Source organism: Echiichthys vipera (genome assembly GCF_963691815.1).
Source record: "Echiichthys vipera genome assembly, chromosome: X".
In the NCBI taxonomy this organism is placed as follows: Eukaryota; Metazoa; Chordata; class Actinopteri; order Perciformes; family Trachinidae; genus Echiichthys; species Echiichthys vipera.
Genome location: NC_139825.1, coordinates 1789400 through 1813389, shown reverse-complemented (window position 1 = coordinate 1813389; position 23990 = coordinate 1789400). Strand labels below are relative to the sequence as shown.

At 39.3% G+C, this 23990-nt stretch overlaps 1 protein-coding gene across 1 annotated transcript in view; it reads right to left on the bottom strand.

Annotated features, from left to right (window-relative positions):
- Positions 1–2985: 2985 nt before the first annotated feature.
- mtmr14 (myotubularin related protein 14) overlaps positions 2986–23990 on the bottom strand; it is a 95061-nt gene continuing 74056 nt past the window's right edge. Inside the window, exons 17-19 of the mRNA XM_083938910.1 lie at positions 18527–18703; positions 11581–11787; positions 2986–7773 (exon numbers count right to left, since the gene is read on the bottom strand). Of these exons, the coding sequence (XP_083795036.1) occupies positions 7593–7773; positions 11581–11787; positions 18527–18703 (565 nt within the window). The 3' untranslated portion in view covers positions 2986–7592. The remainder of the gene's footprint in view (positions 7774–11580; positions 11788–18526; positions 18704–23990) is intronic.

Sequence of the window (23990 nt, the reverse complement as noted above, 5' to 3'; positions counted from 1 at the left end):
GTGTCAGTGGCGTTTATATGTTGCTTGTTGTTACATTAATCAGGAGGAGAGCGAGTTGTTCTTCCTAATAATATCTATGTCTAATTAATTTTCCAAACAAATCTATTTGTCTTTGAAACCTGCCTGTGTAAACACGTGTGCATAGAATTTTATTCACCACTTCAAAAAATAAAACTTTTTGGGGAGATTTGTAGTCATGCCGTTGTAGGAAAATAAATGAAAGTTAAGAGATTAACTCGGTGCTCCACCAGCCATGTCACCCTGGTGGAGTAAAACAGATTTCCTTTGTATACAGTCTATGAGTATCTCTTTTAAAAACATTATCCTGTTTTCATCTTCTGCAACCACAGAGGCACTCAGCTGAAAGTCTCCAGTTAACAGGGTCACTCGTTAAACCGAAACACCATCACTCAGTCTGCTTTAGGTTTAATTCTGAAGGTATCACTCGTCAGTGTGTGGATGCATCAGACTTTTGTGGTTTTCACTGCTACAGTGTTGCATCTGTTGCTGCTGGTAATGCAACCACATAAAAGTCTACTATTTTCATCCTCATTATGTTTTTTTTGATGATGGCAGAGAGGTCCGGGGCTATAGCCCCGAATGCCCAAGTCTAACGACGCGCCTGGAAAGATGTATCAAAAGAGAATTAAAAGATTTTTTTTTCCTGTTTCCATATACAAATCGTGATAGTCAACCCTCTGTATGTAAGCCATTCCACCCTCTGATTTATGCTTACATCAGTGTTGTTTGTTTATTCTGTGGCTTTTGTAATCACAAATAAAGGGCAGTATTATGGCATAACATTTTTTAAAGAAGACCTTGGGGATAAAAATTGGGAGATTTTGGAAAGTATATGATATTTGTTGCAAAAAAATCTTTTATATAGCATTAATCCTACCTATTGTGGAGATGGGCAAAGAATTATAAAATTGAATTTTCTTTTTTTGAAATTCCACCATCAGAGGGGTAAAATAAGCAACACACAATAAAATAAATTTCCTAGTGACTGCAATCCCCAAGTATGTGAACCTCTCCTTTTGGATTCTGAAAGGAGATTGTACTAGTCAAGGGGAGTCCTGCTCCCTTACAGGCATACGTTTGCTCTTATTCCAATTCATGCGATATCCAGAGAAAGGAAAGAAATTGCTAATTAGGGCCAAGATGATCAAAAAGCTTTCTGGGGTTTGGTAATATAAAGAAAAATGTTGTCCATGTACAAAGACATTTTATCTGAGTAGTTTTCGGTGACATAATCATAAATCTCTGGGTGGGTGCGGATTAGTTCAGTGAAGGGTTCAAGGATAAGAGCAAATAACATTGGTGAGAGTGCATAACCCTGTTTCCTCTGTCAAGTCTGAATTTTGTTTATTTGAGATAAATTCCTATTTGTCAGAATTCAGGCGTATGGAGATGCATATAACATTTTAATCCAATTAATGAAATTATTTCGTAGATTACATTTTTTAAATAAAGGGTAAAATAGCAAATATTTAGGCCCATTGCACTTGGTCAAAGGCTTTTTCCACATTGAGTGAGATAGACAGATCTTCTTGTTGGTGTATGGGTGTATGCATAATATTGAAAAGACGTCTAAGGTTGTGGAAGGTGTTGCGTCCCGGTATGAAGCCGGTTTGATCAGGGTTAATTCATTTGCCGATCATACTACCAAGTATATTCGCTGATATTTTTGCAAGAATTTTCTGATCTGTGCCAAGTAGGGAAATGGCTCTTTAGGAGCCAGCCTCAAGTGGATCTTAACCTTTTTTGTGGATAAGCGTAATACTGGATCTGCCCCCCTTTCTCCTGCTCTCTGGGCCCCAACAGTAGAGATCATCTGGGCAATTTTAGACTGAACTTCTTTGGCTTCATGCGTCACTGAACAGCTTTTATAGGAATGAACAGCTCTGCTTTAAACATTATATCCTATTCTCTTAATCCATCCGTGATTTATCCATATTCCATAAACAGCAAAAAATAATTTAGACACATCAACAGGCATTTAACAGGATACATCTTTTATGAATTAATAATTCATTAACCAAATATTGTCGTCAACGAACCTTTATCATGTGACAAAAACTAGACGAGACGAAACGAAAATGCTGGGCATGTGACGATGACTAAGACGAAATATATAATGCAATTTCGTTGACGAATAAAAACGAGACGAAATGTCTCTTTATTTTCGTTGACAAAAACGAAAATAAACTAAAGATATCTGCATGGGTTTGGCTAAAAGAAAATGTTGGTTTCGTCAATACTACTAGGTACTTTTATTATATTGATTTAATATAATTGCATTACTAAAAGAGACTAATATACAATTTTCTTTGACTAAAACTAGATTAAAATGTCATAAGTTTTCGTCGACTAAAACTAGACTAAAATGCTCAGACTTTCAGTCGACTAAAACTAGACTAGACTAAAAGTAAAACCGGCTGCCAAAAACAACACTACTTACACGTCCAAGGCAGCGGATTATTAAATACACTGATGGGTTCAGGCCAAGCTCCAGTCTGCTCCACCATCTGGCTTGCTTAAGTGTCATGTTGTGACCTTCTTGGGGTGATGTGAGAATTTTCCCACAGGAAAAAGTTCATCCCAAAATCAAAAATGCACATTTTCCTCTTACCTGTAGTGCTATTTATCAGTCTAGATAGTTTTGATGTGAATTGCCCAGTGTTGGAGATAACTGTCCCTTTAACATGGTTGAATCTAATTTAAACTACTCAGTGGGAATTTGAACCATCGAGTTATGTAACTGCTTTATGCAACCACATTACATCTGACATATAATTCTAATTAACCAAGCTGTACTTGGAGGTCTTGCCTGTGTTAAGAAAGACCACTTAGCACCAGCTCAACTGCTGAGGGAAACAGAGTATGTGGTGTAAATAGTTAATATTGTTCATAAATCAGAAGAATCTACTGAGATCTTGAGAAAGCAAATTCACTTGGACAAGAAAGAAATAAGCAAGTCACAAAGATACTCCTTTTCTGTTTATTCACAATTACCACCTGCTGCTCTCTGCACCTGCCATTGTAGCTTGTTGCCTGCTAATAATTAAGAACCACTTATAACAAAATAAAACCCAAAAGATAGAATTACTTAAAATGCATCAACTGTACAAAGAAGATCAATCTTTACACAGAGATCAGGACAAGTACAATGCAGCATTTTAATAATAAAGATATTCTGAAATAAAAATGAATTTAAACAACAAATCAAAAAAAATTAGATCCACATGGAGGATGTCATGCAAAACTGGTGAGTGACAAAGTGACAAATATTTGAAGTAACCCACTATGAGACATTTTTCTTCAAATGACTATTACTGCAATTTGAAAATGTGTTATTACAAGTATGACAAAATAAAAACAAACAATATGAAACCTTGACCATGCCTGAAAGTCTGACTAAAGCTGGACAGATGATCTACTGTCAGTTTGTGGAGGAGAACATTCACTGTGACACCCATGCAGAGCACTGACACAAGGCCATATTGTATGCCTTTAATGCATCAATAATAAAGGGATGAAAACACCCGAGGCTCAAACACAGCTCAGCAAATGTGTATCTGTGGTATAAAGAAAAGGAGAACTTGGCTCAGAATCTAGCAGAACACCAAATTCTTCAAGTTGAAAGAATGGTTTAGGGAAATGTGCTTATTCTATTTCTTTCTGAGAGCGAGATGTGAAAATCGATTACGGCAAACTACATACAACATTGTCATTAAGTTTTTGAGGTCGTATGCAGTCTTTAAAATTAAATAGAGCTAAGGTAGCTGTTTTCTCCCCAGTCTTTATGCTAATCTGAATGTGTCCCGGCAGTAGCTTAGTATTTAGCACAGTCATTACATCGTGCACGGGTCACATACCTTTTTTTTTCAGGGGCATATTATACATCTTGTTCCACACATTCTATGATAAGAGAAGTGTGGACAGACAGTGTTGATGTGACGTGATAGTCTGATGCTCACATGCTTGCAGGACTCAGTGTAAGACTGGTGTCAATCTTCACATCTCGCAATTACAAAGAAAGTGAACAAATGTATTTCCTTAAATTCCTGCTAAAATTATTCTTTAAATCAATTATATCTAAAGTCTTTTTAAAAGGCAGAAATTAAAAATCTCACTCATCTGCAGGGGTGACCATAAGAATCAACAGTTTTGTTACTATACAACAAAACAGACGTATATATTCTTGCAGCCAAATGATTGATAAGGGGAAAACCCAAAAGCTTTATTGCAAAGGCAACGCCGCTAATGCTCTACAGTCAAAACTTTTATTAACAATTAGCTGCAAACACTCCAAGCCCTTAAAACCATTTAAGAAACAAAAATGCACCTGAAAGTGGACCAGAAGAAGTAGAGCTCTGATCCAGTTGCTGAAGATAAAAAAGGCACAACAATAGGTCCTGAGGTACAGCAGCCATCAAAACCATTTGGCAACACAAAAAAAGTGAAAAGTGTGAATCTACCCAAATGTAGCTCAGGTAGAAATTTGTGTCCAAGTGTGACATGTTTTTGAACAGCCTGCAGAAATCTCGGCACTGGCAGGAAATACATGGACTTCGTTTGACTGGAGTCCGAAAAAAGGAAACATTGAAAAGGCCTCCAGAGATTCACTTCACAGATTTGTTACCGCAATGCTCAGTGCCTCTTGTGCTACCATGTCAGTGCAACTGGAGAAAAAGAAGAAATGACTGGATATGGTAGAGACATAAGATTGGTGAGGTGAAATGATTTGAAAAGTTTGTCGCTTTATTTTTTTGGATTACGATCTTTAAGAACTACGAGACCTACTACTAAGAGCTGTCCCTGTAGAGGTTTAATCATCAAAACTTACTTTATTAAGATTAAGAAAATAAAACTAAACTTGGAAAAGTTTTTAGTAAAAGGATAGGGTCAGATTTTCCTCCCATGCCTTATGTACGCAGAAACAGTTACTGGTCGCTGTAATCATCCCTTCTTTCCATCCTGGCTTTGACGATAGCGTGACCGTTCTTAACATCTGTAAAGTGCTTCATCTTCAGACGTGTCCAGACGACAATTCAGACACATGTCAGTTTGTGTTGATACATAAAGTGTGTGTGTGTGTTGATTAATGACGATCAACAGGTAGTTGGTTTGATGACCTAAAAGATAGGCTACATAGTATCAAGTGTGATATTGTGTTTTTTTCTTGAATGTACCACATCAATTTTAAATAGCTGATCCTGCTTTTGATTTTGCTAATTGAAACTGAAAGCTCTTCCAATTATTTCAATTAAGAATTGAAATCGCTTCAAACAAAGTGGTTGCCAGATCATCTGTTCTTCAAGAAGTCAGAACTGAGGCTCTGCATCCAGCTGTTTTAATAATCCCACATCTCAGAGTGTGTGAAGGTGAAAATGCAGGATTTGAACTGTAATTCCTATTTAAATCACATAATCTGATGTTAGACCAGGACAAAACACTGGCACTAACTCAAACTGCTGAAGTCTCATGAAAGAGAACTGTAAATTTTGTCCCCTAACTTCTACAGTGTAGTCTTGCTACAAAGGAATCCCTGCACTGCCAGTTTGGAGTGGAGGAATTATTAGAGTAGTAAATAACTCTTTAAGCGTGCATATGGCATGTGAGTATTGCATGACGACTCTTAAAAATCAACCTTAAAGTGTAATTCCGGCGTAAAATCATCCCATGGTCTTTTTGGCACTAACATACATCAAGTAAACCATTGAGACCGTTTTTTCTTGGTGTAACAACTATTAACGGAGGAATCCGGTAGAGTCGCTAACAGCCGGACGTGGCTAACACTGATTATCTCGGGGCAGTGCGGTGAAGGCCTTCAAACGTCTTTTTTAACCACTAATACTGCTGAGAATAACAGTAAACCTCTGCAGCAGCATGAGAAGAGTCCCTACATAGAAAACAAAGCACCAACAATGTTAGTGAACCCAGAGATTATTAAAAGAGTGTTTTAAAGACTTAACCTATGGCATTCTTCTTCAAGCATGCATTCTTTGGGTCAGAAGCTCTTCCAGGAATTATGAAGTTGTCCTTCTCCAAAAGTTTGCTGCAGACACAGTAATCCCTCTGCCTAAGTGTCTCCATCAGTGTCTCAATGTCCAGATTAAAAACAATAAGCCACTGGTTTATCAGAGCACGGTCATCGTACTGCAATGGCAGCCTATGAAAAGTTTCGGGTTGTACGCTTTCATTTTTGTTTCGCAGCCGGGAAAGATACAAGCATGAACCATTCCGTCTCTCTTCGCTTCAAGTTGCAGGCTAGTCTGCTTTACCTGTGTTTGCACTCACATATGCTGTTGCTCCTTCTGGCAACACACGCCCCCTGAGATCTCACGTGGCATTTCAGTGCTGCAGGAAATTTGTTGTGTGAGTCTTTTCCAAACCTTTTACCATCTATTATTAACTTATATTTCACCAAACTGCCACAAACCCCAAAGTTTAAGTGTTTTGCTTGAATAAATCATCGATGGGCTCCTTCCTTTTGGATTGCATTTGGTAATCCACTTGAATGGAGCAGCTGGTACAGGGGCCAGTAGGTAAGTCTGTAAAACATTCTTTAATAAACTCTGGCTTCACTAACTACGTTGTTGGTGCTTTGTTTTCTGTGTAAGACTCTTCTCATGCTGCTGCAGAGGTTTGCTGTTATTTTGAGCAGTATTGGTGGTTAAATAAGACGATTTAATTCCTTCATCGTACTGCCCCGAGCTAATCAGTGTTAGCCACAACAGGCTGTTAGCGCCTCTACCGAATATCTCTGTTAATAGTTCATACAAGAAAAAAAAAGTCTTGATGGCTTATTTGATGAGTGTACTTGCCGACAAAGACCAAGGGATGATTTTACGCCGGAATTACACTTTAAACCTTTAAGTCTAGTTTGCAACGCTGTTTGCTCTAAAACTGATATACAGATCTTATGATTTTTATCTACTGTGCCAAATTAGAAACTAAAAACAGCATAGTCTCTTTTCTGTCAGAACACAATAAGTGTTGTAATATAATCTTGAAATCCACCTAAACAGAACAACACTCCTCTTGGATCAGTAATGAATAGCAGCAAAAAAACAAAAGAACGAAAAACATATTGCTGCCTGCTTTTTCATGGGACGTCACTGCAAGGACTCTTAATGGATTTTATAAAATGAGTTGAGATGGAGGAAGAACAGAGGAAGGAAGGATCTCTGTTGATATTGAGTGAGAGTCCATGTTCTTAGCAATTTGTATCACAGCAGCTAAAAAGCCATAATTTCCCTTTTTGATCCTTGATCCTGTGGCTAAAAACCATTCCCCTCCCTGAATGTGACTGATGGACTCAACATAGACACACAGAAAACATGAAATTCAAGCATGTGAGGTTTTAAAAAAAAAAGATTAAAAATTAAAAAAGTTTTTAAAAAAAGAAAAAAAAACATGCAAAAGGTTGAAAATAATTTTAAATTGTGAAAAGCTTCACCCCTGAATTGAACAGAGGTGTTTGGCACTTTACTCCAATCCAGGCATGTGGTAGCGCTTGTAGATGGATTGATAGGTGCATGGATAGATGGAAGCAGAAGTAGGGTCTCAAGTCAAATTGAGAGGGTTCAGACGATGGCACTGGTGGCTCGGAGGCCGACCCCACGTGCGAACTGCTCCAGCAGGCCGGAGATGGCACCTGAGGGGCTGTGAGCTGAGGACTTGAGGCCAACAGTGGAACTGTAGGCTGCCAGGAAGACTTCCCGCACTGCCTCCAGACGGGCCTGACGCTCAGAGGGGAAGGGACACCTAGAGAGGACAGAGGAAGGGGGGAGGGAGGAGGAAACAAGAGGGAGCAAGATCAGACAGGAAGTAAAAGTGCTGTAAAAAAAAAAAAGAAAAAAAAAAGTCTGCCAAGAAATGAGAAGAGCAGAACAGAATGTTAGCCTGGCATCACCAGACTAATTGGCAAATGTGTATTAGTCTGGAACCTCATGGGGTGCCTTTTTGATTTCCATGGGGAGTTATGAACACTGCAGAGCAAAATGCCCCTGGACACAATTAGACCAACAACCAATCAGAGCAACAAATGTGACCAGCAACATATGCAAATTGGGGTGGTGCTTGGCCCATTTTGAAACAGGAAAAAAAATGGTGGCTGGGTCACAAACTTTGTCAAGAGTCAGATCGGAGTTTGGTAAACCTGAAAAACGCCGGTTACGTTAATTTACTATGATTGATGTTTACATCTAAGCTTGGCGCTTCTCTGTCAGTCACTGTAAATCCGCCTCATATGAGACAAACAGTTGTGATAGACTTGCCCAGGGCCGGGTCGGCTGGAAATTTGTCTGAATTGGAGAGGGACCAGACACATCTGCTAGAGCAAATAAAGCATGAGATCAGATGATCACATCAGATTTTCAGAGGTATGAGTTAGTATGGGCTTATAATTATCAATCTAGAAATCACTTTAATGTAAAATGTGTATCAAAATACCTCAATATACAAACCAAATTCCAATGAAGTTGGGACGTTGTGTAAAACCTAATTAAAAACAGAATACAATAATTTGCAAATTCTTTTCAACTTATATTCAATTGAATGCAATTAAAGTAGGGACGTCCGATAATATCGGCCCTCTGATATTATCGACCGATATTGAGTTAAAAATGTAATATCGGGAATTATCGGTATCGGGTTTTTACAACCAATGTTTGTTCTGTAGGCTTCAGCATTTCCGACTCTGCATGAATGCAACATGGGATGTTTGCAGGCGCGTGCTTGATGACGTTTAACAACAACAACAACACGCTAGACTCGCAGGTTGCTAACCGTGGCTAACAAGCTTGCTCGCCCGGTGCATAAGATGTCTGTGGTTTGGAAATATTTCCAAGTGTCACCTACTAACAGTAAAATTGCAATGCCGGATTCACCAAACTTGTGGAGTTCCTCGAGCCACGTTAGCCATGCCAAGTCGCAAGTATTTCTCAGACCAGTGCTTACCCGAATTGTACAGCATTGTTTACTGTCACGTCGAGAAGCTAATTTCTGTTGCTGTATCCATTAGATCCACTACAGATATCTGGTCTTCAAGCATTATCCAGGTTAGCATGTTGAGCTTGACTGCTAATTTATTGATTGTATTATTTGCCAAGTTATGGCCAGTTACTTAAAAAGAGGACTATGTTTGTTTACTACTCTGGACTGAAGATATACATCTTCCTTGTTTTGATGTGTTGTTTGAGGCAAAATATTCTCTCTAAAAACACAAACAAATAAATGAATGGCACTTTTTTGACACTTTTTTCAATAACTTATTTTGTACAGACAGTGTTTGTACATTTGAAAAGCCATGCTGCATTTATGTATGCATCCAGTGGGGCATCACAATAAAATTAGGCATAATGTGTTAATTCCATAATAGGTGATATGTAATGTTGTTATCTTAACAATTTTGGTGTAAAAAGACTGCATATATTGGTATCGGAAATTATGGGTTGGACAGTATCGGAATATCGGATATCGGCAGAAAAGCCAATATCAAGCATCCCTAAATTAAAGTTTATATTTTTTTGCAAATATTCACTCATTTTGAATTTGATAGCTGCAACACGTTCCAAAAAAGCTGGGACAGGAACAACAAAAGACTGGGAAAGTCAAAAACACCTGTTTGGACAATGGACATTCCACAGGTGAACAGGATCATTAGAAACAGGTGATTGTCATTATTGGGTATAAAAAGAGCATCAACTTTATAAATGGGACAACACACCCATCTACAGTTCTAAATCAATACCTACATGTGTAGTAGCAAGGGATTATGGGTAGTCCTCAAAGCAAGGGGGGATTACAATAAGGTATTGTGTCTGAGTGTCTGTGGACAAAAACAATATTAACTTACTTCTAGAGATCTTAAAAACTAAGATGACCGTATCTGGTAGGATATAAATTTCTTTGCATTAGCTTCGTCACGTTTTTATTAAGTCAACTGGCTGTTTTTATGTGTTTTATTGTTAGTGATCTCCCTCCAGTGTAGCTAGCTTTAAATAATATGCGCCGTCTTTCCAAACAGAGCATGCGCTGTTTGTCCAAGACAGATAATTGAACGCCACCATTATCTTTTGTTATATACGCAGGTACATTTGTGTCAAAATGTGTTGTTAAAAAGATTGTGGAAATGTGTCTGTGGTGTAATTATGATGTTATGTAAGTAAATTGCATCACTGTTAAAAATGGAAATATGAAAAAAGGGTAACAGTCCTGTTTAAGGAATCTATAATATATTTTATGTGTGTATTTTCTTTGTTATTGTATTGTATTTTCTTTTCTTTCATAATTTAAGTTTTTGTTGGTTTATTTTATTTACATAAATGGACATGGACATAAATAAGATCACTGAAAAAGTAAAACAATTTAATTCATTTTGTAAGCATGAAAAATGTAAAAAAAAATGTAACAAATGGGTAATCCTAAAAGCAACAGAGGATCACATCAAGAGCATGCGCTGTTTGTTCACAACAGATGATTGAACGCCACTATTATCCTTTGTTATATACGCAGGCAGATCAAATAAACAGCTGTTACCCAAACCTGATAAGCTCTGATGTTCATTTGGCCAGAAGACACCCCACAGAGAGGTCACATTTAACAATGTGCGTCATGGGTTTAAAAGCATTCATTCTGAAAGTTTCATTGCTCATGCTTGCAATGTTTCAGTTTGTTACAAATGATAAGCTGAAAAAAATTACGGCATACAACAAAACTAAGCTAGTCGACGATTAAGCTAAACTATTGGCCTCTTGTCTAGCTGACTTAGATGACAGGAGCCGGAGAAACAACCTGAGCATTAATGTCGTACCAGAGGATGCATTCCAATTAATCTCCACAAATCTCCCCAAATGGTTCAGTCTAGGTGATCAAGAAAAGGAAATAAGGGCAGTCAACTCCATCCAGCTTGGTGACTGGGACGTCAGCCACTTCACCATTATGCTGCACCAATCGTTCTCTCCAGCTACGGAAGAAGCCAAGAGGCAAGGATTTCAAACCTTCGAGCTCTACATGGCCAAGTCGAAGCCAGTCCACGGAGACGAGGCCTGTAGCTAATAATTGATCACTTTAGTTTTTTTATCAAACTGCCACATCAAAGGACAACATGGGCCTACAGTATGTTGCTCCCAGAGTGAAGCTTACAGTTTTGTTCATTTCTTAACCTGATCTTATGTTCTCTCTTTCTTTTTACACACTTAACGTTTTCGTCTAATGCCAGTATGAGAGATCCCTTTGATCGCAATGTTTCTGGTCATGATATAGTTATTAACATCATTACACAAATACCAGAATAATAGTTTGATACAGATCATTATACAGCTGTATACATTTGTTGACGCCATCGGTTTATATTGATTTTTGTTAGTTAAAAGCGCAGGAGACAACCAGGTGAAGACATGCTCGAGTCAGTGTTTTGAGCTTAGCCCCCGCTGCTTAGCCCCCGCTGCTGTTTATTTAAAGTGTCAAAATTTCACCATATTCAACAGAAAGCCATCATTGCTTCACCAGCAATACAGTTTACCAATTGCAAACACACACACACACACACAGTTGTACAGTGTTACTTACATTCGTCCACTGGGTCCTTCATCTTGAAAACTGAAGGGCAGCGGGGAGTCATAGGCAGCAGCTACAGCAGAAGAGGTGGAGGAGGCAGAGGTCAAAGCTGGAGGAAAGTGAGCGTGGTCGTGGATGCTGCCACAACCTGAAACTATCTGCCAACTGCCATACTCTGTAGAGAGGGAGGAGCCTGACCGAGTGTAGTCTGCTGCTAACCTGAGAGAGACAGATGACAAGAGAGTGAAGAGATGACAAAGAGTTCAAAACAAAATGACAGAGACAAGGAATAAACAACAATGATAAACTATGTACTATGTTCAAGTTAGGGCGCTTTCATACCAGCCTTATTTAGTTCGGTTGAATCAAAGTTGAATGCGTTTCCTCATTTGCTACGGTTCGTTTGTGCTGGTGGGAATGCAGCGATCAGACTGGGATGCGTACCAGAAGAGGACCAAATAAGCGCACAGAGACCTGGTAGAAGAATTGTTCTCGGTCCCCTTCCAAACAAACTCTGGTGCGGTTCGTTTGTGGTGAGAACGTGATCGGACCTGGGTGCACACTAACTGCAGAAAGCACTGTGCATTTTCGGACCACCCAGCTCCTGTAGGCAGCTACAGGATTTACGTAATTAAGTACCTCCCTGTCATCACAATAACAACACACTACGTAATAACCGTGGGCCAACGCCAAAATCAACCACCGCAGTTGTCTCTCCATTGTAACATTACTTTTGGTGGGCGTGTTGTCTGCTGTCACTCTGTTTACATCAACATTTGGCAGCATGGCAGTTCTGACCAATCAGAGAGCAGTTCAGGATCTGCATTCTGCTCACGCTGATCAGGCTACAGAAACAAGGAAACATTTTGAGTTGAGCTAGCTACCTAATCGATTATACACCACTCAAAAATAGACTTCCAGTTGAAGACTGGCTAATGTTAAATACTCTTGTAAAATTTATTGATAAGTCAAAATGAGTCGTTACCTTGTAGGATTCATCACTGACATGGGGCAGGCTCATCGCTTGACACACTTGGCAATGGGCCTGGCAACCCGACTGCTGGAATTTTTTGTTGTTGCGACTACGCTCTTGAGACACTAGATGGCGATGTTCTGCTTATTCTCCATATTCAACCTTTAATAATTTTTCATCAACAGGCTATGAACCACAGTCTTTTAAAGTAGCTGTAATTAAACCTCTTCTTAAAAAGCCCAGTCTTGATCCAGAGGTTATAGCCAACTATAGACCTATATCTAACCTTCCTTTTCTCTTCTTCTTTTTCTCTCTCTCAAGTAATTAGTCGCCAATCAGCTGTCTGACTTTTTACATAATAATGAGTTATTTGAGGACTTCCAGTCAGGATTTAAAATGAATCATAGCACTGAGACAGCACTGGTAAAAATTACTTACGACCTTCTAATAGCTTCAGACAAAGGACTTGTCTCTGTACTTGTTTTACTAGATCTTAGTGCGGCCTTCAACACTATTGACCATCGCATCCTGCTACAGAGACTGGAGCATCTAATTGGCATTAAAGAAACCGCATTAAGCTGGTTTAAGTTTTATTTATCAGATAGATCTCAGTTTGTACATGTTAAGGACAAATCCTCCATGTACACTAAAGTTAGTCACGGAACTCCACAGGGTTCTGTCCTTGACTTATTCTATTCACCTTCTGCTTCCCTTAGGAAATATCATAAGGAAGCACTCCATAAGTTTTCATTGTTATGCTGATGATACTTAATGTAACTCACTTAAGGACTCATTCCCTACCCGGAGTAGGCAATCCACCGGTTTCCTGCTGAGAGCCATGGCCTCAGATTTAGAGGTGCTCATCCCAGCCATTTCACACTTGGCTGCAAGCCGATCCAGTGAGTGCTGAAGGTCACTGACCGACGATTCCATCAGGACCACATCATCTTCAAAAAGCAGAGACGAGATCCTCAGCCCACCGAACTGCAACCCCTACCCACCACAACTACGCCTCGATATCCTGTCCATGAAAATCCCAAACAGGATTGGTGACAAAGCGCACCCCTGGCGAAGGCCAATCCCCACCGGGAACGAATCCAACTTACTGCCGAGGATCCAGACACAGCTCTCGCTTTGAGTGTACAGAGATAGGATAGCCCACAGAAGTGATCCCCTCACCCCATACCTGCAGCACCTCCCACAGTATCTCCCTGGGGACCCGGTCATATGCCTTCTCTAGATCTTGAGCACAAGATCCCGTTAGCCTTCTACCAAGTTAGCATGAGGGAACAGGGTATACATTGAGAGAGGAGCGAGAGCACTCACTTCACTAGTATATCAGCCGTCAGTATAAATTCATGCTGAGCATGCGCTCCTGCTAGCGACCTACCAAGCTTGATCTAGAGCACCCTGCTAACCGGGTAGTGGAAATCACGGACACAGTTAAGACACTCCCTGAGTAGACAAAGCCGTGTTCACAGTGAGGGAAGAGTGAGGGCAACCCTACAGTCCATTGCTGTCCACATTAGCTGGCATCATACATATATTCCTGCTAGCATCACTAAGTTAGTCTAAGCAGGAACACTGCTAAATGTGAGAACAGAATGTGATACCATATACACTTTATTAGGTGCACCTGTCCAACTGCTCGTAAACGCAAATTTCTAATCAACCAATCACATGGCAGCAACTCATTTGCATTTAGGCGGGTAGACATGGTCAAGACGATTTGCTGCAGTTCAAACCGAGCATCAGAATGGGGAATAAAGGTGATTCAAGTGACTTTGAACGTGGCATGGTTGTTGGTGTCTGAGGATTTCAGAAACTGCTGATCTACTTGGATTTTCACGCACAACCATCTCTGGGGTTTACAGAGAATGGTCCCAAAAAGAGAAAAGATCCAGTGAGCGGCAGTTCTGCGGGCGCAAATGCCTTGTTGATGCCAGAGGTCAGAGGAGAATGGCCAGACTGGTTGGAGCGGATAGAAAGGCAACAGTAACTCAAATGTCCACTGGTTCCAACAGAGGACTGCAGGGGAGAATCTGTGAACGCACAACACCACCTACTTTCTAGCAGATAGGTAACAGCAGCAGAAGACCCCACTGACACTTTATTAAGCACCAGGTATGCCTAATAAAGTGGCCGGTGAGTGTAGAATGCCAAAGAGGGGACAATTTCCCCACCAACACAATATGTATCAATAGCAGCTAACAAGGAGCGGACTCACTCTTGGTATTTACTATCTGCTGTCAATAGCAGCTAACACAAAGTAGACTTGCTCCCAATAGTTCCAATCATGGGTTCCGATCTATAAACCATATTGGTTCACTTGGAGAACAAACAGAGAATTGGAGTTACATCCTGGTAACTATCATTCACAGAGGAAGCGTCGCCGACATTGCTTTTCTGAAAAAGCTCCAGCTTGTTGCAGTTATGGAGGGCAAGTAACCCGCAACTCCGAGTGATGCGGTCACAAAACTACAAGCGACGAGCTCTGGTGGAATCACTAAGCCGTAGCTAAAGCTACCACGGTAAGAGGTTAACGCCGGTTAACCTGCATAGCAAGAAGATGAAATGGAAAGGATCTCGTGGATGACACCGGAACTTATACCTAACCGGGTGTCATCCGAGGTCACATGTGACTTTGTTGATATTAATACTCAACCTGTGCATGCGTGAGACAGAAGATATCCAGTGTGAAGCATTGCTTCTGGCAGTCAGTAAGGATGAAATAGAACCTGGATGACCTGCAATTTTCTATGTTAAACTCAGATAAAACTGAAGTTATTGTAGTTGGCCCCGAAGGCCTCCGAAACTCAATATCTAAAGATATTGTTACTCTGGATGATGTGTTGTCCTCCAGCACCACAGTAAGGAATCTGGGTGTTATTTTGTCCTTCAATTCTCAAATATAAAACTAACAACACATAATATTGTGAAAATTAGAAACATTGGGCCTCATTTATCAAACTTGCGTGGAAACGGGTGCAGATCTGAGCGCATAATTGGTCGTAGGAAAGGACCCACGTGTGATTTATGAAACATTCATGTCTGACCAATCTCAGCGTACGAATGAGCGGGCCTTGATAAATGCTGGGGTCGATCGTCTTTAACATGTTACGCCCTTAAATATTCCTGTTTCGGAAGCCTCGCCCACTGAGGTCAAACACGGAGAGAAGGAACGCAGGTTAGAAAAGAAACTTTTTCCGACACACAGATCGGCATCCTGACATCTGAGATGGAGCAAAATAAAGATGTGCTTTTTGTCAGTCTTAAGAGTGGAATAAAAGGGGCCCATAAAAACGCTGTATGGAAAAAAATAATGGAGGGAGTCAAACCGAAGCAACGCTCCACTGTGACCATCACCCCTGCCGTGAATTGCACCCCCTCGCATTATAGCTGATATTCAAAAGATCCATTTAATTCATTTTATAATTATGGCTGCAGTTTATTTCCACAGAACATAAAAAAGGTGTTGTTTTGTGTTCGCTATTATCCAAGTTTGTGATTTTAAACTCTTTAAAATAGTTAAAGAGAGACAGTAAGGAACCAATGTTCTGACAGTTGTGGGTTAGCTGTATATAAACTACTCCTATAGGTGGAAACAACAGCCTTCTGATCCAGAATATCACCTATAATGCGATGGGTGCATTTCACGGCCGGGGTTCTGAATACGGCACAACACTGGCGCTACCAGTGGGTCATTAGGTATTCCGTAAGAGGATACCTTTGTCATCTAGAAGAACCATACCAAGATGTTAATCATCTGATACCTTGTTTGATTTAATGCAATTTATCGAGGGTAGCCACGAACCGAGGAAATGACTTCGGCTCTGTAGTGCGTCTTGCTGCAGCCGCGCGCAAACACATTCATTTATTAATTCAATGTCGGGGTCGCAGGGGGCTGGAGCCGAGCTGTTTTGATATTTAAAAGAACTGCGTGTGTGTGCCCCCGGCCACCTGGCCACCACGTTTAAAAGCGATAGCTTAGCATCACAAATCACCTGTACATTTATCGAGTGGTAGTTTTGGCGATTAATGAATGCGTAATCATTCATGGATGGTGCCTTCATACGCGCATGAGTACAATAAATCGCTCCAACCACAATTTTTATATTTATTTTATTCGTTCTAAGAATCTGTTTTTAACTGTTCTTAATATGTGACTGCTTATGCTTAATGACAGCTGAGGTTTGTTAATTATTTTCAGACAGATTTTGCTGCACCGCAAATCCACAGGCTCAAATGTGCGTACACGATCTCAGACCAGACGTGAGATTTGATCGTAGCTCCCGCTCACGTCCAAGTTGATAAATGCCAACGTTCGCCAGGAAATGGTCGTACGCACGTTTTTCTGCCGTACGTTCGTTTGATAAATGAGGCCCATTGTGTCTCAGAAAGATGCAGAAAAACTAGATCCGTGCGCTCTGAGAATGCAGGGCTACTTGTCGTTCCTAGAGTTTCCAAAAGTAGAGTGGGAGGCAGAGCCTTCAGCTACCATGCTCCTCTCCTGTGGAATCAACTTCCAAGTGTTGTTCCGGAGGCAGACACCGTCCCCACATTAAAAAAAAGTAAACTTAAAACTTTCCTCTTTGATAAAGCTTATAGCAGCCGGGGGATAATACTGTTCCTGATACTCTTGAGCCTCTATCCTCTCTGGTTGTATCATTCATGTCTCATCAGTGCATGTTACTAATTCATCTTCTTCCCTGCAGTTGTTTGTGCTTTCTCGTCTCGCAGGTCTCTGCTGATCATGGTGGTGCCTGCTGCCGTGGTCCTGCATGACGCTTCCTGCTGCTATTATTACTATTACCCATATATACTATCACTAGTCTTATAAATTATAAACTTCATAGTCATAAAAACATTATGAGTGGAATTTCTCATTGTATCAGAGCTGTTATTAGATATGAATAGTATTACTAATACTTGTATCATTAATCATATTTATCACTGTAATTTTTTATCATTGTCATATTCTATCACCTTAGCTGTAGTTGTTTCTACTATTCTACTATATTAACTGCCATAACATATAAGTCATATTCACATTACTATAGATATTATTATAGTTACTGTTACTTTTGTGGTTGCTTGCATCTCTGGGACTGTTCTGTCTGTCTTTGTGTCTGTCTGTCTGTCTGTCTCTTTCTCTCTCCACTTCTTCCAAGACAGATGGCCGTCCTCCATAGAGCCGGGTGTGTTTAAGTTCCTGCTTGTTAAAGAGAAGGTTTTCATTGCCACTGTGTGCACACGATTGATGGATTTATACTGTATAACTATAATAATAATTATTACTATTATTATCATGGGGGAATTGTTGGGTCTATGTAAATCATAAATAAGTCATATAGTGTGGTCTTTACCTAATCTATATGTAAAGTGTCCTGAGATAACCTTTTTTTTATGATTTGGCACTATAAATAAAATTTAATTGAACTGAATTGACTTGACCCACCTTGACCTGGTAAAGACTTTATTGTGCTCACTGGTGGAAAAAGTATTTTTAAAAATGTTTCACTGTGGAGCTATGTTGAGTTACTGAAATCAACAAACCCCAGATACTCAAAGAATTACTCTTATTGTGGGACTTGTTGTCCTGGTGTTTGGCTGAATCCAAATGTCCGCCCTCCAGACTTGCAGACTAAGCCCTCGTGGACTTCAGCTGTACGCACTGTGACATGTTCACTGTCATCATGTCATGTCTGCAAGGGCCACAGACTGCAGCTGCTCATAATCAGGCCTTAAGTCTAAGCCTCAGCACTCGTTGCTCTGGAAACTTTGAGCAAAAACTACAATCATGTACATGCTGCAGAACTTCCTGTTGCTTTTCAGCCATATATCAGAAGAAGAGACTCTCTCATTGCCTATGCATGAGTTGCAGTTTGAGAGAATTTCCAGAGCTAAAGCACTGTGCCTCTGGTGATCATCCAAATTTGTATAAATTTGCAAACTTGTACTGGCTGATGGAGTCGACTCACTCACCTTCTACCAGGAACAGCCAATGGGCTGCTGCCAGTCCGTGTGACGCCATGTTCTGATTGGTTGGAGGAGGAGGAGCTGGAAGACCTGGCCTCATTGAGTGGATGGGAGAGGTGCTCGTCCAGAGGGTTCTGTTTATTCCAAACAACCGTCTGAGGAGAGGAGGTGGTGCCTTTTCTCCTGAGGACAGAAAGAATACATCAGCCTCCACAGAGGAGGGGCGTATGCGCATACGATGAAGTCAGAAATATAGCTTTGAACTAATCAAACTGCATTTTGATTGACTTGAAGAATCTTCATTACATTAACAGTTACTTCTTTACTTTTTTCCATCCTTCTTTACTTTTTTTCAGCTTTTTATTTGGGATGGGATTAACAAACACACTGTACACAAAATGTCAGTATATCACTTCCCAACATGAACCCATATATACAAACATACATACATGCATTTGTGCATACAAAGGCCTCCATGTATACACGGAAAAACAAAACAAGAAAAGCGATCCTAACAAAAACAAATAAATGATCAAATAAAAAATTTGATATCATAACATGGTAGCATTATTGTGTTATCATTGTTGAAAACCTTTGGAAAATTCCTCCACGCAACAAATCAATGGAAGATAACTGTCCTGAAAATATGGCAACGGTTACATTTTTCCAAAGATAGACGGTAAGAATTGCGACACTTGATCCAAAAACAACTTAAAACTCTAATTCCATTTCCAGAACAGATTTAGGAAAGGAATGAATAGAATTCCAGAAATCTTTTAGTAGTAGTAATGGGAAATGTATTCTTTCATTAAAACGCAGCCCTAGGTCCTTTTCCCAGATATTTAATAAAGTTAGAAAACATGAATGGCCTGTTGTAGATAGGATACCATATACTTCACTAATTTTACCTTTAATTGATATTAAGGAAGTTAATTTATCCTTCAATTCTGATAATCCAAAGCGTAACTTTTTTTTCTTTGATTAGTGATCCAACAACATTCCGAATCTGTAGATATTTAGAACAATCTGTGTTCAGGACACCATATTCAGTTTTTAGGTCAATAAAGGATTTATGAAACATCTCATCTTATCTCTTCAACAGCTTATCCGGGGTCCGGTCGCGGAGGCAGCAGCTTTAGCAGGGGACCACAAACTTAAATTGTTTTATAACGAAATTTGTCCATTTACTTATATGGATTGATTTAATTGAAGTTAAATGTTTTTTTCAAATCAGGATTTTGATGGATAGGAGAAGAACATATAAGTGTTGTTAGTGAAACCAAGTGTCTTTCCATACTACAAACGTATTAAAGACATTGAAACACTGATCCATTTTTTCTACCCTATTAAATTGTTTTATAAATATGAGGGATTCCAAAGGCAGGGGGTCAAAAAAATTGGCCTCCATCTGGACCCACAATGAATCTTTTCTCACTAGTAACCAAGATATTTTAATACGTAATTGAGCTGAACAAAAGTAATATTGGAGGTTGGGGAGTACAAGGCCTGCCATGTTTTCTGATTTCATGAGATTTTAAAACTAATCCTTGGTTTCTTATTGGACCAGATACATTTAGAAATGTCTTTATTTAAAGGTTTAAAAATAGCTGCGGATAAATAACATGGTAACATTTGGAAGAGAAAGTTAAATCTTGGTAGAACATTCATTATTATAACATGTATTCTTCCTAACAGAGACAATGGTAAAGTTGACCACTTACAAAAATCTGCTTTTATCTTATCTATCAGAGGGGTGTAGTTCTCTTTGAATAGTTTGTACAATTTGGGTGTGATATTTATTCCAAGGTATTTAAAACCTCCAGGCGTCCATTGGAAAGGATAGGACCTATACATGTGTTCTGCTGGATTTATATGCAAGAGGCAAGCATTAGATTTGTTAAAAAATAAAAAATCTTGTATCCTGACTATTTTCCAAATTGTTTTATTGTACTATTTAAATGTGATGTTGAGTTTTCTGGATCTGTTATATATAAAATTATATTATCTGCTTACAACTATATTTTATGTTCTTTTTCATCAATCGTTAATCCTATAATATTTATATTGTCTCGTACACATGACGCCAATGGTTCAACTACCATTGCAAAAAGCAGGGGTGACAGTGGGCCTGCCCACTGTAATTTTAGAAATTAATTTGATCTATTCGATGAAATTATGGCCCACATTAAAACTATGAAAAACAAAAAAAAGGAAATTCCATTCAACCCCAATCAAAAGTTTTCTCTGCCTCTAAGGATGGAAGCAGAGAAGGCTTCCGGTAGTTTTCCAAATTATTTATTGTATTCAAAAATCTCCTTATATTGTCCGCAGCATATCTCCCTTTTATACAATCTGATTGATCCAGATTTATTCATTTAACTAGATTATTTTCAAGTCTTTTTGCAAATAATTTCGTGATAATCTTATAATCATGGTCAAGAAGACTAATAGGTCTATATGAGGAGCAATTTAAGGGATCCTTGCCACTTTTGTGTAACACACTAATATGTACATAATTCATGGAGTTGGGGAATATTTAATTATGACAAAAGTGATTAACCATTGGCGTAAAAATTGGCTGAAGATCAGTCCAGAATTCTTTATAAAATTCGTCTGAAAAACTGTCTGGCCCTGGGCTTTTGTTTGTTGGCATTCATTTAAGTGACGCCCAAACTTCTGCTTCTGTGAATGGCGAATTAAGGTGTTGTTGGTCTAATTCAAAAAGTTTAGGTAAATTCATGCTTTGAGGATAATTATCCTATAGATAGATATATATATAATATATAATTTAGCTCTAGCCATTATCAGTTGTCCCCAATTGTACTCTGTGGTGGCAGTCTAATGGAGTGCCTCACATCTACCTACTTCTCTTTCGATTTCTTGTCTTTGCTTCCTTTTCTCACGTTTTTTAAAAGAAACATATGAGATGATTAGTCCCCTCAAAGTGGCTTTTGCAGCTTCCCAAATAATACTGGGCTGTATTAGGGGATCATTATTTTCTCTTATGTTATTGGCAATCCACCCTTGAAATTTGGATTTAAATTCTTTATCCTTAAGTAAAGAAGTGTCAAATGTCCATCGGTTAAAGGGACGTTTTTCATATTCCAAATGAATAGATAAATAGATTATTGCGTGATCCGAAATTATTATTGGATTTATTCCACAATCTTTTACCATATGCATGTATTTTGAGGGTACAAAAAAAATCTATTCGTGAATATGAATTATGGACATTTGAGAAAAAAGTAGTTAACATTTTGATTTTGTTCACGCCATGCATCAGTGAAGCCACATTCTGCGCATAAGACATTAAGGACCTTTGAGGATTTGGAGCTGTGGTCTTTATTTTGATGAGATTTATCCAAGGAAAGATCCAATGTAAAATTGAAACCTCACCTATTACTCCAACTTTACAATTGTCATCAAAATAGCTGTTCCTCTACTATGAGTTTGTTAGACGAAAAGTAAACCGGATCAGCCCAATCCCTTTTCAATTGCATATGATCATTGTCTGCAGGGGTTGACACTAAGGTTTCAAAAGCAGGCGCCCATCGGGCAAGTACAGGTCATATTATACTTACCCGGATGTCATGTTCACTTGGTCAAATAAAAACAAAAGCCTGTTATATAATGAGTATAATTTAATTAAACCGTTAGCAGTGATGTCTCTTACATGCAAACACTCCTTACCCGTCACATCCTGACCACATCAAACCAACATGTACCGCATACTTTGCACAGTAAAACACTATCCTCTGCTTTATGCTGCACCCATGGAAGTTCAACGTTCCAGTCATCAACAAATTTACCCATTCACTCTTGGTCCTGCTTCAGTATCATGAACAGGCCTCTTCTGCCAGGCACCTGGTCTGGTTTTAGGGGGGTCAGCTAAATGTTAGCTTCAGCACTCTTAAAAAAAACATGTTAACCGTCACATCGTGCCAAAAAGTGATTTAGTCCACCAACGCAGCCTGTCTAACCTGTATCGCGTGAACTGCTTTTACCTGGATCATAATATGCAAACATACATAATTATATGTCCGTTGGTATGACAAAGATATGTCTTTTTTTAAACTTCAACGTTTTTGTAACGGAATAATCACAATTGTGTTTGCAGTTCATAGCGTGATTATCAGGCTGACATTTATGTAATTAATACATGTATTTTATTTTTTATATATTTATGTGGGACACATTATAGCAACCCAGTCCCTTTGATCTGCAGAAACCCCTTTTTATTTGACGGAAATGACAGACATCATTGCCTTTTCATTTCTTTATCAACTTATCTGTTTGGATAATCTTTAACCAGGCCAGGTGCCTTACAAAAACAGGGACAAAACAGTTTATCTCATGGACACAGTAGAAGGTTTTTCTAGCAGCATGACCTACATGAAACTGATAAATGTTGTTTTAGGTACGGACATATTGATTATAGGAGATGATTTCTAACATTGTTAGTAGGCTAATATAAACATTATAACTTGATACACTACACTTATTCATTTTTTTAGCCATGGAGTCTATGCCAGTGTACAATTTAAGTGTATTACCATATGGGTAGTGAAACCTCATTATACTAAATAGGCCAACTTGTGTTTGTATTTGATTGAGTTAGTATTTAATAGACGCACTATTTCTAATAAATATATGAAATTTTAAAAAGCCAACTAAAGAATACAAACATCAATTTGCTTGAGTCGCACTCTTAAAGAATAAGAGGCTTCGCATGCATGTCTACATCCGGTAAGTCCTGCCGCGTTCATGAGAAGCAAAATGGCGCCGTCCGTAGGGGAGCCTGCGCCACTGAGCAGCTTTCTATAGGCATGAATGGGGCGCCATTTCGTGTCCTCTGCCCGTTCTTTTTTCTGTGCCCATGGATAAAACAGACCAGCGCGTCCTGGTGCGGCCGCCGCCATCTTTGCCACGCTGTGTGATGAGACGACGGACTTCGAACGTCAACGAAGTTAAAGTGGATAGCGCCATCTGATTCATTTTTCATCTCAACCACTTTGAATCGGCGCACATTTTAATAGATATTAACTGTCTCATGATGCATCGACCCAACCCTAGCTCAGAATTTAGCACCAACCAGAAGTTAGAGGGAGAAACTGAGGGCACACACACACGCAGGCTGCAGAGTGGGGGGGGGGGGGGGGGGGGGGGAGAGAGAGAGACTCTATCTATTTAGTGTGAATTAGCCAAAACAGGTTGTTTAGCAGTCTATAAAACACTTATATAATAGCCTTTATACTAACAGTAATCCCTCAAACATCAACTGTTAGTGTCATTGCCTGGTCTGACAGATACGTTTCTTGTAAAAACGCAACATCAACTTTGTCTTTTTTAAGAAGGGTTAGTATTTTTCTCCTTTTAAATGGATTTCCCAAGCCCATAACATTCCATGGATGTATTTTCATGTCTGACATGGTAACTGCCGCACGTTAAAATAAATAACCTTTAAAGTATG